The sequence below is a fragment of the Tamandua tetradactyla genome, chromosome 1 (genome assembly GCF_023851605.1).
Source record: "Tamandua tetradactyla isolate mTamTet1 chromosome 1, mTamTet1.pri, whole genome shotgun sequence".
Lineage (NCBI taxonomy): Eukaryota > Metazoa > Chordata > Mammalia > Pilosa > Myrmecophagidae > Tamandua > Tamandua tetradactyla.
The window spans coordinates 19,841,734-19,858,784 of NC_135327.1; the positions used below are offsets into that span (position 1 = coordinate 19,841,734).

General features: G+C 49.6%; 2 protein-coding genes across 3 annotated transcripts in view; both read right to left on the minus strand.

Annotated features, from left to right (window-relative positions):
• Positions 1-385: 385 nt before the first annotated feature.
• BPIFA1 (BPI fold containing family A member 1) lies at positions 386-4,962 on the minus strand. Its single transcript, XM_077159923.1, has 7 exons — positions 4,797-4,962; positions 4,469-4,628; positions 2,931-3,038; positions 2,485-2,634; positions 1,456-1,540; positions 769-832; positions 386-426 (listed from the first exon to the last, which is right to left on the minus strand). The coding sequence occupies exons 1-7, from the start codon at positions 4,960-4,962 to the stop codon at positions 386-388; spliced, it is 774 nt and encodes a 257-aa protein (XP_077016038.1).
• An 8,612-nt stretch (positions 4,963-13,574) lies between these two features.
• BPIFA3 (BPI fold containing family A member 3) overlaps positions 13,575-17,051 on the minus strand; it is an 11,033-nt gene continuing 7,556 nt past the window's right edge. Inside the window, exons 3-7 of one of the 2 annotated variants that reach the window (XM_077111322.1) lie at positions 16,710-16,817; positions 15,844-15,993; positions 14,706-14,790; positions 14,154-14,351; positions 13,575-13,791 (exon numbers count right to left, since the gene is read on the minus strand). In XM_077111322.1, the coding sequence (XP_076967437.1) occupies positions 14,283-14,351; positions 14,706-14,790; positions 15,844-15,993; positions 16,710-16,817 (412 nt within the window). In that variant the 3' untranslated portion in view covers positions 13,575-13,791; positions 14,154-14,282. Of the gene's footprint in view, positions 13,792-14,153; positions 14,352-14,705; positions 14,791-14,995; positions 15,060-15,843; positions 15,994-16,709; positions 16,818-17,051 lie in introns of those variants that run through there. The other variant, XM_077111331.1, reaches the window with a different exon arrangement.

The following is a 17,051-nucleotide window of genomic DNA, read 5'->3' on the forward strand; positions in this document are numbered from 1 at the left end:
CAGTAAGTCTGCCTGTGCGTGACTGTGTGAGTGTGCAGACATCACAGTGAGTGCATCTGTGTGTCTGAGTGACCATGTGTTTGGGCATTTATATGTGTGTGTCTGTGTGTATCCATGACCACATGTGTTCTCTTGGTAGCTGTGTTGCTGTGCCATTTGTGTCTCTCCACTGTTGAGTTCCTATGGACTTCTTTGTGCATACGTGTGTGTGCTTCTGTGTGGGTTTGTCTTTCTCTTTGGCTGTCATTGTCCCATGCCCCCTGATGCCCCCTCCCAGGAGAAGGGCAGCTGGCATCACAACTCCCGGGGGCTAAGGGGCAGAATCAGCATGTCCACTCAGCAGCACCCACCAGGTTGGCAGACGCCAGGCACCGTGCTGGAAGGCTTAGACCTTGATGTTAAATTGCAGACCACGGATCAGCATGTCTGGGAAAAAAATTAAAAACAGACCAGAGTGATGGCCTCCGTGTGAAGGAGTCCAGGAGGGTCCCCCATTCCCGCTGGGCCAGGGGCCAGGAGATGTAGGCTTTGGGGATCTGACCAACGCAGGCCCCCTCCCACACCAGCTCAGCGACAGGGCCAATGCAGGGAGACAGGCTTTACACCTCAAAATTATCTGGACAATTCAGGGGGAAAAAAAATGAACTCAAATGGGGGAGAGGTGAGACCAGAGGGATGTGGCTGTCCTTTGATTTGCAGGGACAAAGCTCCTTGGGGGAATTATTGTTCCTGCAGAGGGGGAGAGAGAGCTTGCAAACTAGTACTTACTGATAATGTTATGTACAAGGGTGACATCCAGTTGGCTGAGAATCCCATTGACCAGAGGGCACACCTGACCAGAGGCAGGGCAGAGACGGGGGTTAAGCAAAGCCACCTGTAGGGAACTGAGAAGAGCAGCACCCCAAGGATGGATTCTTTGGGGGGAGATTTTCCATGATTTTTCGGTGGCTGGAAGTGTTTTGATTCTAAGCATTTACACAGATCACATTTCCAAATTAGGCAGAAGAGAAATAAAGCTATGAGAGGGGTTTGCAAGGTGCCCCAAATCACACAACACACCAGTGTTCACGCTGTGATGCCACATCTGTTTCTAGATAGGGTGGCTTTCTCTGGAAGGGGTGAATTTCTGGTTATAGGGACACCCAAGCATGAGCTTGATGACTGCTTGTGTGTGACTATAGAGGGCTGGAACAAAAGCTTCTAGGGGTGGGGCCGTCCATTTCAGCTGTAGTGTGGAAGAAACACAGGACCTGGGCCAGAGCAGGAACCAATCCATGCATTGTGAAGGACGGAAAGAAGAAATACAGACCAATCGATCAATGAACAGAAAGATTGAGTTGGATGGAATTTACTGATCAAATTGAAGGGCTCAGATCAGCTCACCCCAGGGGTCTCTTTTGGCCTGAGAAGCTCTAAGATTCAAGGATCAGGAGTCTCCCACGTGTGCCTACTTACCTTGCCCTGTACCAGTTCAGGAAGGACTTTATCCAGGACCCCAGTGAGGCTGTCAATAAGGCTTTGAATGGGGAGAGGGGCAAGTCTGAAAGAGAAAAGTCATAGATGATGTGGGACCTGCAGAGGCCTGAGATGGATATGGAGAAGTCTTCACAGACCACTCTGCCCACTTCAGTCTCAGCACTAAGGAACTGGGACTGGACCTTGTCCAGCACACCCGTGTGCAAGCTGAACATAAAGGGGACCCTCTTAGGGGGAATTATGCCTTACACAATATGCACACAGAAGGTATGTGTTGAACAAACTCAGTTCCAGAGCACAGTAGGTGTTCAGTAAGGCTTTGTAGGATCCATAAATGAATGGAAAGTACTTAGTACATAGTTATCATGAAGTTTCAATGAGATAATACATGTGAAGTATGTTATATGTGATCACTAAATGTTAGCCATGATAAGGATGCATGTTCTGCATGATTCAGTCTTCCTATATGACATGTAACTAAACAAAATAAGCTAGTTAAGCTCCATAGTCATTTTACCCCCATTGGATAAAAGCACATTTATATTTATTATCCTAGTAGAGTCTATCGATAACCCTGATGTACCTCCATGTCACAGATAAGTAAGCTGAGACCCAGAGTTGGGGATCACTGTCCAAATTCATGTAGGAAATTCTCTATATTTTCTCACTCCCCACTGAGATATAAGGCTTGAACTCAGATCTCTTATTGCCTGAGCCAGCATAAAATTGGTTGGCCTGGTCTAAGAAGGGATAAGTGACTCTTTCTATCCAGCTACCTAACCATCCATCCATCCATCCATCCATCCATCCATCCATCCATCCACATGTCTACATGTCTCTTTCCTTTTAACCATCCATCCATCCATCCATCCATCCATCCATCCATCTTACCACTCTTGCATCTTCCCACTCACCCATCCTCCCATTGTTCCATCTTCCCAACCACCCATCTGTTATTCCACCCTCTTGTTAACTCTGGGCAGGAGAAGCTGCCTACTCCGGTCTCACCCATCAAGCAAGGAGATATTCAGACTGCCAGGGGAGTGGGTGCAGTCGCCAAGGACCAGGTGAGCCTTTCCCTGCTCATCTTTCACAACTTTGAGTTCTGCAGTGATATTCAACTTCACAGCCAGCTTCAACACACTTCCAGCCAGGGGCCTGCAAAGAAGATGGTTCTACTGGTATCTGGCCCAACCACCAGGACGGGAATTTTCTCCTCAACAGGAATGCCAGCCTCACCTCTCTCCATCTTGCCCACAGCTCTACTCATCTTATTTCCCAATAGGGAAAAAAAAGGCTCAAAGAGGTTAAGGAGGGTACTGAAGGTAATTCAGCACATGAGCAAAGTTGGAGACTAGGTCTGTTAGATTCCAACACTGTCTTTTTGGCTACCCATGGTCCTCAGGGTCTCCCATGGGAAGCCATTCTCCCATTCCCTTTGTGGGTCCACTCACATCTTCACATTGAGGATCAGACCCAGAGGGATGGTGACGTAGAGACGGTGACCATCAGAGCTCTGCACAAGGCCAAGTTCCAGCAGCTGGGCATCAGTGACCTTCACTCTGTCCAGGGAGAAATGTTAACTTCTCTAGCCCCAACACCACTAAGGTCAGAAACCATCTTTAACCCAACCTCACCCACCTCCATGGTGGAGCTACCCATGAGGGATGGAGAAGATAAGAGGGAAGTCTGAAGCAAAAGTCAAATGGGTTCTTAATCACACATCGGTCTTTCCCAACCTCTGCGCTGGGTCAAAACCTGATACATACATGGCCCTCTCCTTCTTTCAAGTCTATAAAGTATAGGGACTTTATCTGGCTTATGTTTGCAACTTGAATACCCAGCTCAGAACCTTACAAGGGAAGGGGTTACTACTTCTTATTTGTTGAATTTGTATATTGATGGAAGAGTAGGTAGACTGATGTATGAGTGGATGGAAGGAAGAGTAAGTGGTTAGATGGATGGAATAATGGACACATAGATGAATGGGTGGATAAGTGAATGAATGATGATGTATGAGCAATAGGAGTGAAGATTTATGGGTAGGAATAGCTCATCCTGCCATGACCTTCAATGGTGGTTCAGTCAACAGTATTTATCATGGGATTGAAGGGGAGAGAGTCAGGGAGAATAAACAAGGGTAGACCTGAGTCTCTTCTCTGAGCCAGCCATTCTTCAGGTGATTTACATCCTTTCCAATCCCCCCTACAGTCTCAGTGGGCACTACAGTCTCTATTTTACAGTGGAGAAAACAAGCCCAGAGAGAGTGAGTACCTTGTCCCAGGTGCCCCAGGAAGTACATGATATATTTGGGGATCAAACCCAAGTCTGTCTTGGGTCAAGATGGTAAGTACCTGGGTGGGTAGGAATCTTGGAAGTTATTTTGATCTAGCTCTATCAGGGAACTAAGCTTTTACAGCATCCCTGGTATCAAGCTTTTCCATTATTGAGTCCTGCTTAGAGAGCTCTCAGGATCTCACATGAATCATCACATTAGGTCTTCCATGGAATCCCATTGTTTTCAGTCATGCTGCTGATATAATCAAGGAAGGAAGCTTATACTTTCTTGCTTACATTAAAGGCCACCTGTGTTTGAAGATATTCATAGGTAGGGAGAACAAAATTACTGTGGTACAGTGCAAAGAGCCTTGGCTTTGGCCTTAGTGAGTTCTTGCTTTGCATCACTCTAGTTATGAGAGCAAAGGTACCACTCTGGACCTTAGTTTTGTCTTCTGTAAACTGAGGCTGAACCTCAACAGTTGTCATGAGGATTAGACATGATGCTGAGGACACAGGATGTGCCTCAGAACTGGGGGCAGTTACTGATACAAGAGGGCTGGTGGGCCCCTCTATGTGAGAAGGGCCTCAGAACCAAGACTGGCCCTATGTTCAGACTGCTCCCCTTTCTTCTCCAGGGTCAGTGCTTGGGGCTGTGAGATCTCCAAAAGGGGTTCCCTGGTGGGGGCCAAAGGCCTGTTTCAGGGCAACTCACTCAATGAGGTTGTTCAGGAGAGGGACCACTGAAGTCACTTTCCCAAGCAGATCCCCAAGCAGGCCATCGGAAGAGCCTCCTCCAGCTTTCAGGGCATCCAGGAGTGGAAGGCTTTTGAGGGTGTCCAATAGATCCCCAGAGAGCAATCCATTGCTGAGAGCTGGAAATGGATATAAGGGTCTCCAGGGGCAGATCTGATGAGTCCAGATCCTCCATCCCTACCCCCCAATTCATCCCTGTCTCCCCCACACCCCGCTGGACTGCTGTCCCTCATCCTCCTGCACTCCATCCTATGCCATCTGAAAGAGGGTGTTGGCCTCCATCTTACCACTTGTCAGGCTCTCAGCGAGATGTGACGGAGCTGAGGGCAAAGCCGGGGTGGCAGCTGGGGGCCGCGCCTGGCCCAGGGGCAGAGGCAGAGGCAGGCCTTCCAGCAGGGCTGAGGTCTGGGCCAGCAGCCCGCAGAGGACGAGGAGGCATCCGACTTGAAGCATCTTCTCTCTTGATGTCTGTGGTGAGAACGGGGGGGTCTCAATGTGGTGCAGATATCAGAATCTATCAGGATATCGGGAATCTAGCTGCTCCCCTGGGAGGGGGGTGGCCTCTCACTTGTCTGCTCCCCAGAAAGCCAGGTAGTGAACAGAAAGAGCTGACATGATTGTGCATTCCGTGTGCCAGGGAGCCAGGCTGAGTGCTTTCCACTCAATAACTGATTTAATCTTAGCCCCATCCCTGAGGTGGGCACGTGCACAGATGAGGAAACTGAGCTCCAGCAGGTTCAGGTAACTTCCTACAAGGTTATAAATACACGATGCAGAGAGGATTTGAAGCTAGATCTGTCTGACTCAGAGACTTGTGTTTAAATTAAGTGACCACCAGATTTACCCCCCAATCAGACTTGCTTGAGATGGCTTCAATCACTGCCCCTAGTTCCTGCTCTTCAGACAAAGCAAATGAAGAAGCCTGGACATGCTAGAGGCCGTGTCATGGAACATAGAGCCTGCACAGCTATAGCCACCATCTCAGCCAGGCCTGAGGTGGGGAAACCCTGGGGCTACCCAAAGACTTCCTTGCATATAGGGGCCAGGGTACCAGAGATGGGTAATGATTTTCCCAAGGTCGCACAGCAGAGCTGCGGCTGAAGGAAGGTCTCCTAACTCTCCCCTCACCTTATGTACAAATGGCCACACATACACACTATCTTTTCTATACCTTTCTCTTCTCTCTCAAGCTAACCTGGATGAATTTCTGAGAAAACCTCTGAGATTTGGTTGCTTTTTTTTTGTGCATGGGCAGGGACTGGGAATTGAACCCAGGTCTCTAGCATGGCAGACGAGAACTCTGCCACTGAGCCACCGTGGTCCACCCTTGGCTGGCTTTTGAACCAGCCCTCTCCTAGATACCACTAATTCTCTTTCAGGCTTATTTGGCACCCAGCAAAGATGGTACCTACACTTTGGAGATGACTGACTGTTTTGGGCAAAATTTCCCCAATTGGCTGATTCAGCTAAAGCCCCTTCATTATTGTGTTGGTTGGAATTTAAAGGTCTTTTTGGTCCAAAGAGTCAGTTGGGTCCATTTTGATTGGGGGCTCTGAATCTCTTTTGGGCAACAGACCCTTGAAGTATCCCATGGATGCTAAGGAGCCCCAATCCCAGCAAAACGCATCAAAATGTACAAAGATGAATAATTTTAGATGCTCCATGAATGATCTGCGTTCCCCATTGCCAACCTCAAGATAAAACTCTTGCCTTCTAGATTCCAGGAGAGGGGGAGCACTCTCTCTCCTGCAGGGAGGGAAATCCTACCTCCATCACATCGCCCGCTGCTGAGCATTTCTACATCGATGTTACCGGTCCCTTGGGAAAGCAGAGTGAATGGCCACCCCCCAAACTGCAAATGCCAAAAAGAAGCTCTGCTTTTCTGGAAAGGCCCCCAGTGAGGGACCCGGTGCAGTCTGCCAGTACCCCCCTGGCAGCCAGGAGCCCTGGCACCCGGGTCGTGAGGGGCGAGCCGGTAGGTCTCACCTGGACTTCTCAGAGGTCTCTGAGCCGCCCTGGTCCTCTGCTCTCTCTTCTGCTAGTTTCTACCTAAGAGGCAGCCTCTTTTATAGTGTGGCAATCAGGAAGTGTCTGAGCAGATGATGGATTTCTAGATAATTCAGATTTCTGCAATCTGGTGGTGCCTTTCAGGGCTCTCCAAAGTAAATAATTGCCAATCACATTAGCGGGTGGGACCGCTAAGCCCCTGGCCTGACAAAAGAAGCTGAGAAAAACCTGAGATGGGGATGTCACTCAAGACTTCACAGTTTTGTGAACAGGGTCGAGGCCAGGGGCCCGAGCTCCGCGTGGCCGGGAAGACCTACTTGGGAACAGCAGCGGGACAGCTGTAGCCCAGGAAGGGCCCGTGAGCTCCTCTGAGCCCCTTTCCACTCCCCGTCCAACCTGAGGACTTTTCTCCAACCTGAGAACTCTTGCTCCCAAAGCGTCAAAAAGAGTAGAACCTCATCAAGCATCCTGACATCTGGGAAATCCCTCAATCCCAGGGCTGGGGGGGCTCCCATTTTCTAAGTCCCTATTGCATGAGAATCACCTGCCAGGGGGCCCTGTGTCCCCACAGTGGCCCTGCAAGGGAGGGGTTACTGCTCCTTAATTACAGAGGAGCAAACTGAGACTTGCCCAAAGATGCACAGATAAGGCCGTGGGGTCAAAACTCAATTCACCAGCCCAGAATGACAATGAAAGGAAGGTCAACAAGTAACACCAGCTGAGCTCTCACCGGGCTGGGCCACCGTCCCCCCCTCCCCCCGTGTGGCTCACCCTGCAACTCACGGATGCTCACGACACGTGTGAGGTCGGAATGAGCACTCCCTCTCTCTGGCCAGGAGGAAACTGAGGCTCAGAGGGTGGGGCGAGCTGGTGAGGAGCCCAAGCATTCCTGCCTCTGCCCTCTTCTTGCACGCCGCACTGACACGGGGAAGGCGCTTCCCACACTCATCTCTCATTTCATTCTCCCTCTTCTGTGAATTTCACACCCTCAGGCTTCTCAGGAGCTTGTCCTGGAGAATTCTTTCCAGGTCCCCAGGCCTGAGGGCCCTCCCTCTTGGTCTCTACCCTCACCCTTTCCTCTCTTTTGGCCGTGTGAAGGATAAGGCATCTGTCCCACCACTTGGGCCCTTGAAGATGGAAAAATTCAGGCAGTGAGGCTGAGGCCTCGGGCCCAGGAAAGCAGACCTTTCCCTGCAAAACCCAACACTTCACAAGCAAAAGAGGAGAGAGGAGGGACGGCGCATCTATTCAGCACCTGCTACGTACCAGGTGCTTTCCATATTTGAACCTCACCTTTGTCGGGGGTGGTTGACACTGTTGTTCCCATATGTCAGATGAGAAGACTGAGGTTCAGGGAGGTGACTCCTTCCCAAGCACACAGCGAGTGAGTGATGGAATCAGAATTCATCCCTGTGTCTGTCTGACTTTCCTGTCATCAGAGAGCCAAGCTGCCTTCCCCTCACGTCGGGTGTTGGCTGGGCCTGTGCCCACCCCCGGTGACAGCTTTGCCTCTGCCTCCAAGGGGCCCAGGTGGTGGCGCATTTGAACTCAGACATCTGTTCAAGGTGTTCTCTGGATTCTTCCCACACTTGTATGTGGTCAGCCATCCTCGAAAAGTTGGCCCCATTTTTTAATTATCTTAGTAATAACTTATGGGTTGGGTCCACTATCCTTGTGGGGAAACTGAGTCAGGTAAGTCAAGGATTGAAGTTACTGTACAGCATGCATCCCCTGGCTTTAAGTCAGAGAGCCATGTACGTGCTGTGACGGGAAGAGGATGGGGTTGGAGTACAGAGGGCTGGTGCAAATCCCGTGAGGCGAGCAAGATGCTCTGGTCCTCTGAACTCCAGCTGCTTCATCTATAAAATGGACAGGAGAAAACCCACCTTGCAGGGCTAATGGGGGATAATGTTTGGGGAACAAGCATGGATCTCGGTTCATAAATCAGATGTCCATACATTTTTCTGTCTTATTTATATATAGCTTAATTACCATTTCAGATGCCATTTTGTTGGATAATGGCAACTTCCCTGTTTTCCCTGGGGTTTCCTTGCTGTGCCAGGGGGACTTCATTTGTGCCAACAAGACATTTGAAGGGGGCTGCCCTGTTCCTGCTGTTGACTGGAAATGCAGAGACATCCTCGGGGCCACTGCTCCCCCGATTGCCCACATCCCATTTCTCCCTCCCGCTCCTTAAGGTCCCTTTGGATTTTGCATTTACTTTCTTCTCCCTCCTGAGACATTCCCGGTTGTTTGCTGTTCCTAAATTTCCTGGGCCTCCTGCAGGCCCATGGGGCGCTGCCCCAGCCCGTCTACCCAGACCTCCAGTTAACCGTCTCTCCCTGGAGTCTGTTTGTCTCTCCTGTCCCTGGGAAGGAACAAAGAAGCCAACATCTGCGTGGGTTTCTGTGGCCCTCCTTCCCTGCCAGGGTTTGCCTGGGAAGGGGCAAGGGCACAGGAAGCTGTCACAACCATGGTCTCTTCAGTTTGTCTTGGACTCTTACAAGGCAGCAGCCCAACATGGGGAAATTTTTCTAGTTTTGGGGCCAGCAATTCTTGCTTGACTCATTATATACATCTGTTAATCTCAGTGTCCCGTGCTCTGAGTTTTGAAATAAAAAAAAAAGTTTCAGAAAAATTACTTTTAAAACTGAACATTCATAGCTTTGACAGCTGATCAGAGGTTAAGTTAGTGTTTAATATTTAGAATTTAAGAAACTCTGCTATCTGAATTTGTAGATTTTTTTCCTTGTTGCCTTAATTTTATTTTATTTTTTTATCTTTATTTTTAAAATTTTATTGATTAAACATACGAACATACAAACACAAACATTCTTACCATATGATCATTCTATTCTACATATATAATCAGTAATTCACAATATCATCACATAGTTGTATAGTCATCATCATGATCATTTCTTAGAACATTTGCATCAATTCAGAAAAAGAAATGAAAAGAAAACAGAAAAAAATTAATACATATCATATCCCTTACCCCTCCCTTTCACTGATCACTAGCATTTCAATCTACTAAATTTATTTTAACATTTGTTCCCCCTATTATTTATTTTTATTCCATACGTTCTACTCATCTGTTAACAAGGTAAATAAAAGGAGCATCAGACACAAGGTTTTCATAATCACACAGTCACATTGTGAAAACTATATCATTATACAATCATCTTTAAGAAACATCTTGTTGCCTTAATTTTAAATTGGTTTATGAATCTTACTGTGCAAACACAGGTTTTACAATGATTATTTGGATACTTTATTTAAATATGCGTGTGGATAAGCTAACTGAGATATCCATTTTGGTGGTTCTAAGTGTATTGCTTTGTTTTCTTAAGACTATTTTTAAAACCCCTGATATACAGCAAAATTGATCTTTTCTTTTTTTTTTTTGGTGTACAGTCCATGACTTCTAACACATCTATAGTTTAAGGTAACCAGCAGAATAGTCAGGGTACAATTATACAACAAACAGCTCCATTGCCCCCAAAACTCCCTTGTGCCACCCCTTTGTAGCCCCCCCACCCCCCACCCCCCGTGACCCTGGGCATGCCCTGATCTGCTCTCTATCACTGTAGTTTTCCCAAAAGCCTTCTCTCTGCTTCTACTGAAGTTGCTCCCCCTTGAAACCACGGGGGCGGTGTGTTCTAGCAGCCCGAGTAGGAGAAGGGTCTCGGGGTATCAGGAAACCCGGGAAAGACACGCTGGCAACACGCCGGGATGTTGTTTTCCCACATGGGTGACATCTTTGCTTCCGGGTGCGTTTCTCAGAAACTGTGGGCGACCTTTTCTTCCCACATATCAGATTGCGATGGTATTTGGGAGCCTATCCTTATCTAAACTGAGGTCCATTTTGAAAGGGCAGAGTTAGTTTTATTTTTCAAGGCACTCTGACCCATGTAAGGTCTGTTCTCCAGAACTTGGGAGTGGGGTGCTGGCTCTGTTTCCCGGGAGCAAGGTTAGGGTGGGTGCTGAGCTTGAGGTGGGGTGGGGGTGGGTGTCTCAGACGAACTGGTACTGCAATGACTTCCTTAGGGGCCAAAGAACAAAGAGTACACTGAGAGCTAGGCACCCCCGCTTTTATGAGAAAATACATTTTCTTAAGTAGAGTTTGCTTAAGGCAAGTTTCACTTGCATTGGAGATTTATCTTCCAAATCATATTTAGCGTGAATAATAATAACTTTTTTATGGAATGCCAGAACTGTACCCCATCTCTAACAATCCTGCAGAGAAACTGAGGCTCAGGGAGGCCAGTGAGCTGCCCAGGGCTGCCTCAGTTGGGAAGAGGTGAAGCCAGACTGTCATTCGGGGCTCTTGGCTTCAGTATCTTAACCGTAAAAGCAAGTTTGCATCAGTCTTCAGTTCAGGAAGTACCTGCCCATCCTCACCGGAGCCCTCCCACTAGATGTGAAATCAGACAGCCCTGAGCTCCCAACCCTGCAGCTGGGCACGCTGCTTCCCCTCTTTGAGCCTCAGTTTCCTTGTAACATGGGGCGGATGAACCCACCTCCCAGGGCTGTGGAGGGGGTGAAAGAAGTGTCTCACCTGGGACAGTCAGTGCTTGGAAGTTACAAGGCACAGGTGGGCAGGTGCCCAGAGCACGGTTCTGGCATAATTTGGGGGCTGTCTTTCTGCTTAAACCACCCCTTACCCCCAAATCATAAGAGTGATACATTATCCAACAACGTATCGCCTTTCCAGGAGAAAACCTGATGAGACGATGATGGCTCTGCAAACCTTAAAATGAAAATAATAATAATTTAAAAGCGCAACAGAATGTGAAAAGCTGAGGAGGCCCCTTAAGGAAGCCCCTGACCTGCCCCGGGGAAAGGTCAAGAGGGAGGCAGACAAAAGGTGCCTGAGCTCCACCTTGAGACCAGGCGAGGCGCTGCCAGACGGGGCCCAGCCCTCCCGCCCCGTGTTTGCTCTTTGAATCATGAGCAAGAAAAGCCCCCCACAAGCTCGGGGCTGTCAAGAGGAATCACCTGCGTGAACACTAGGGTTTAAGGTTGCAAATCCCCTGGGAAGCATTTCAGATTAAGGAGTATGAGTTGAAAGATGGAAACCCGAGGCTCTCCTGCTCTATTCTTGTGTCTGGACTGGTGACATTTCCTTGTTTGAGTTCACCAATGCGGCGGAACACAGCTTTCGGGACTTTGTCCTCAAGTGGGTGGGGATTTAGAAAGGAAGAAAAGAGAGGCTGGCGGAGGTCCTTGTGGTTGAGGGTGGGGTGTGGGCTCTGGAGACCCGGCTGTTTGAGAGCAGGCTTGACCTGGCCGTTTCCTTGCTGGGTGATCTTGGGCAAGTGACTTTATCTCTCTGATCCCCTGCTGCTTCATGTGTGAAATGGAGGTGACAGCTTTGTACCTCATGGGGCTGCTGGGAACTGATGAGGTACGATCACCAAGAGTGCCCCTTGGTTTCTTGGGATGCTTTCTCTGCCCTCTGATGGAGGAGGGCTGGAATCGATAGTTTATAACTGAATAGCCAATAATCAAATAATCAACAATTAATTAAACGCCATTTCATAAACATTTCCCATGGACCTGGCACCTGGTAAACACATTGCCAATGTTTTTGTATGTACTCGTCACAAGAATTCTGCAAGGTAAACATGGTTAATTAAAAAAAAAAGTTTGTTAAAATATAATATATGGGGGCAGTGCAACAGTGGCTCATTCTCACCTGCCATGCCAGAGACCTGGGTTTGATTTCCAGAGCCTGACCATGCGAAGAAAAAAAAAACCCCTTGTATATCTAATATACATAAGAAAAATGCACATAAGTGAGTAGCTTCAGGAGTTTTCACGAACTGAACACCTGTCGGCCCCACAGCCAGCAGCAAGATGAAGAGCTGAACATTATCAGCTCTGCAGAGGCCTCTCCAGAGCCCCTCCCAGGCACTGGCCACCCCCCACCCCAAGGGAACCGCGACCCTGAAACTAACAGCATGGATTCCTTTTGGCTGTTTTTGAGCTTCCTAGAAATGGGGGCTTATAACCACGTGCTCCCTTGGGGCTCTCTTCCACTCAACTTTCTGTTTATGAGATGCATCCATACAGCTGTGTGGTTGTAGATCATTTCCACAGCTCTGTAGGATTCCGCTGGGGGATGAGACACAAGGTATTTCCCTATTGTATTTATCCATTCTTGGATGGGCAACTCGGGAGTTTGTAGATTGGGGCTGTTATGAATTTCACTGTTACGAACATCCTTGTACGTGCGTCTTTTGGCACACTTGTGTGTGTACTTCTTCTTTTTTTTTTTTTTACATGGGCAGGCACCAGGAATCGAACCCAGGTCCTCTGGCATGCCAGGCAAGCATTCTTGCCTGCTGAGGCACTGTAGCCCGCCCATCGTGTGTGTACTTCTGCTGGTGGCTGTCTAGTCATGGAACTGCAGTGTCCTGGGGTAGAAATATGCTCAGCTGTAGTTGTTTCTGCCACAGTTTTAAAGAGTGGTGGTAAAACTGACCTCCTCCCAGCAGCGTGTGAAGTTTCCTACAGCTTCACATCCTGCAAAATTTCTACCATTTGCAGATAACGAAGACCAAGAGGCAAAGTGCTTTATCAGAAACACAGCGAGTGAGTCAGAAGACCTGGATTCATTCACTCGTTTAGCCATGCAGCTTTGCTGAGCCACAGTCTGCACCCAGCCCTATGCTGGGGACTGGGGATTCATCAGCCACCACGATGAGTTGGCCCCCACCCTCATGAAACTTCTGTTTGGACCAAAGATTGGGGTTGTCCATTTCACCCTTTCTCTACACCTCCTTGGAGCCCAGGAAAGTACTTGGCATATAGTAGGTGCTCAATAAACATGGGATGAATGACTGAGAGCCTAGGAAGTCTCAACAGGAGTCTTTCTTCCTGGATCAGCAAATCTGTGGACGGGCTTCTGTCTGCAAAATACAGACCAGGGGTGTTTTCTCTGGTATTTCTGGACTGGTGGGCGCACCCAGGGACATGTAGTCTCAGGATGGACCCTTCACCAGGTCTGGCTTCCCAAACATCGGGGCCCAGGCAGGGAGACTTCTGCACTCTTCCAAATTAGAGGGTTTATTGTGGGAGAGGGCAGGAGGTCCCCAGGGCCTGTGGTAAAGGTTTCCAGGGACAGCAGAAGCCCTTGTCAGAGGGGGACCAAGGCCCTCAGATATGGAATCTCCTTCTGAGCATCACTAGGCAGCTGGAGGACTCTTGAGCCTGGCATGGAGGGTTGGCTGATCCATCGCTGGCTGAATTCATGAGCCGCAGCAGGTTCTGTAAGGAGAAAGCCTGGCATCAGTTGTCTGTGTGTCCACCTCTCCAATGCCCAAGGGGAAACTCATCCATCCATGCCAACCAAGGGCTGATGCCAGGGGCATTCACACTAAAACTCTTTCCACACAACGTTTAACAATTTGCTTCTTATTGTCTTCCCTTCACTAGGCTGTGAGCTGTATGGGGGCAGGGGCTGATTCTGCTTATCTGTGCTGGAGGGGGCTGGTCTCAGGTTGGGGTGGGTGGTGGTTCCCACTGAGGGTTTGTGTGACTAGGTGGGGGGCTCATCCTGCTTGGTAGTGATCCTCTCTGCTACCCCAGTTCTCCTCAGGGGCCAATAAAGGTCATCATAACATAGTCACCTTGAATGTGTCCTTGGAGCATGTGCAGACACCCACTCAGCAGGCCTCGCTGGGGCTCCGGAGCAGGGGGTCGCACCTCTTCCAGCCACTGGCCACTCCTGAAGGGTCCTTCCTGGGTAGATGCAGACACTAGCTCATGAGGCTTTTCAACAGCTTCACATCCAGCTGCCTGAGGGTTTCGTCAACCAGAGGACATACCTGGGCCACCGGCAAAGAGAGGAGGGTGAGGTCAGGGGCTGGGAAAAGAAGATTGGAGTGCCTGCAGCTAGAGCTTCAGCTACACTGCGTTTCCAACAGGAATCGTGCCAGGAGTGGCTCCTTCGTATTGAGTGCCATGGGAACTATGACGGTTCCCATGCTACAGATGGGGAAACTGAGGCTCAGGGAGCCTAAGTCACTTGCCCAAGCACACACAGCCAAAGGATGGCCCAACTGGAATTTTAATTGAGATTTTTCAGGCTACAAAGCCCAAGGTTTAAAACCCTTTGCTAAATTGCCAATATGGAGTCCCAAACTCAGGGATGTCCATGGGGAAAATATTCTCAAACTTACCTGGCTTTCTACCAGGTGTGGGCTGACTCTTTCCAGCTTCTCTCTAAGGTTGTGGAGAAAATGTCTCATCTTTGATGGGCTATCCCTAGGAGGAGAGTAGACAGAACAGATAATTACAGGAACTACTCTTTATCCAGGGGCGGCCAAGCGGTATCGTTGTTAGCAACAAGGCCTAACTCAGAGAAGTGATGTGACTTGCCCAAGGCCACTCAGCCTGTAAGTGCTGGTTAGATTAGAAGAAAGAGGCCAGGAGATCTCCCAGGGTCCACAGGCTTTCCCTTACCCTGTTCTCCTGTGAGTGCATTCTAGGCACGAAGATGTCCAATCACTATGTTAGTGACATTCTCCGAGGATCTAGTTGCATTCAGCATTGTGGGATCAAAGAGAAGAATTAGACAAAAATCTTCTCCTGGAGGGACTCCCGGTCTATTGAGGTTGGCAGAGGTGGCCAGCCAGTCTACAGGTCTTTATTAAGCTCTAACTTTTCCGACTTGGTCACCACATCAAGCACAGTGCTTGGCACATAGGAGGTACTCAGCAAATATTTGTTAAGTGAATGAGTGTTGAGTTTTAAAGAAGGGAAGGGCGCTCCTGGCGAGGGGCTCAGCATGTGCGAAGGCAGGGTAGAATGAGTAGGCACGCCGCTTTAACGGATGGGTGGGTCCTCTGAGAGGCTGGAGGGCAAAGGGCTGCAGAGAGAGGCCAGGGGACTTCACGTGTTTGCACTCCATCCAGAAGGCACTGGGGAGCCTTTGGAGGGTGTGGAGCAGGGGCTGGGATGTAGATTTCTGTGTGAAAAAATGACCTCTGCTGCAGGGTGGAGAGTGGAGTGAAGAAGATGAGGTGTGAGTCAGGGATGCTGGGAAGGAGGTCAGGAGCCAGGGCGGTGACTGTGGGGATGGAGAGGAAAGAGGACTCGAGGTCTACCAGGTCACTGGAGACGGGCTGTGGGAAGTGAGGAAGAGGAAGAGTCTGGCTCCCGGGAACTGGGGAGGGCTGTCGCTGGGATGGGGGTGCAGGAGGAAGAGCAGATCCAGGGGAAAGGATGAGATCTGTTTTAGGCTCATCTAGGAGGTGGTGGGCAAGTGTGTGTAGCTGGGAAGGGGGCCCAGCCCTGGGAGGGCAGCGAGGGCCTTACTGAGTTAGGATTGTCACCCTGACGCTGCTGGGCTCCGCTTGACAATTGCCAGTCACCAGATCCCTCCGGCCGAATTCGTCTTTCTCCAGCCAGAATTCCACCAGGAGGCTCATGCGGGAGCGCAGCTGTGTGATCTTGTTATTGAAGGCCCTGGGCATGAGAGAGAGGAGGAGGAGTTGGGAGGAGACAGAGAAGGAGTGGAAGGCTGGAAGCAGCTGACACCAATCGTGGCTCTCCCGAGCTGGCAAAGCAGCCCCATCCCCTGCCCGGGCCTCCCCTCGCCTTCGCCTTCATTGGAGCCTCTTGACCAATGCAAGGAGGAAGGTCCTGTGGGCTCCATGTGGTCCAGATGTTAAATCCTAAAGTCAGCGATTTAGGAGAAAAACATGATTAGCCAAGTGGCTTTTGAAAATCCTTTAAATAGATCGAATTAGGGGCCTTTGGAAATTCACAAGTTGGTAATTTGTTTTGAAAATCTTTCTCATTAGCTGTGGACTTCCTTTCTGTGGGGGCAGTGGACCTCAGAGGGTAGTTTGGATAGGAGGAAGGAAGAGAGATGAGGTAACTAAAGTGTTTCCCTCTTTCTTTTATTTAATCAAGCCCAGTGGAGTGAATTCACATAGGCTTAATGTCCTGCCTTCACTGAGCTCCATGTACATTTCAACCAAAGAAACCAAGGCTCAGAGAAGTGAAGCTACTTGCCCAAGGACAAACAGCGAGCGAGTATGAAAGCCAGGATTCGAATCCAGGTTGAGTTCAGAAAGATCTGAGTTCCCCAGGGTGCCACCCCCCCTCCCCCCACCCCCTTCCCAGGTTCCCGGTGCGGAGGGGCAGCGCCCTCACAGACCCTCCTGGGGGTGACTCACAGTCTAAACTCCACGTCAAATTCAAGTGAAACGTTTGCAGAAAACCACTCCTTGTAGAAAGACAGCCAGATCCCGTCGTAGTCCAGCAGAGTGTTGGTGATATTGATGCTACACAAGGAAAGAGCAGAGGTCCTCCCTGGGGGAGGGACCGAGGACAGGCAAGGCCCGGGCTGAGGAGCAAGACTGGGCTGTCTGCAAAGAGGGCCTGGCAGTGGGATTCGGAGTCAGGTCCCTTTTCGGATGCTCTGGGTTCAGAGGCACCGGTAGGAGCCTGCCCTGATTCCCCACGACTGACTCGGGCAACCCACAAGCACCTTTGATGAGCTGCAGACCCAGGGGCTG

Coding starts and splice junctions, on each gene's coding strand:
- BPIFA1 (XM_077159923.1), bottom strand. CDS start 4,962: ATGCTTCAAGTCGGATGCCTCCTCGTCCTCTGCGGGCTGCTGGCCCAG. Junction 4,629..4,796: donor CGCTGAGAGCCTGACAAGTG/GTAAGATGGAGG, acceptor ATCCATTTCCAG/CTCTCAGCAATGGATTGCTC. Junction 3,039..4,468: donor CTCCTGAACAACCTCATTGA/GTGAGTTGCCCT, acceptor CTCCCTGGACAG/AGTGAAGGTCACTGATGCCC.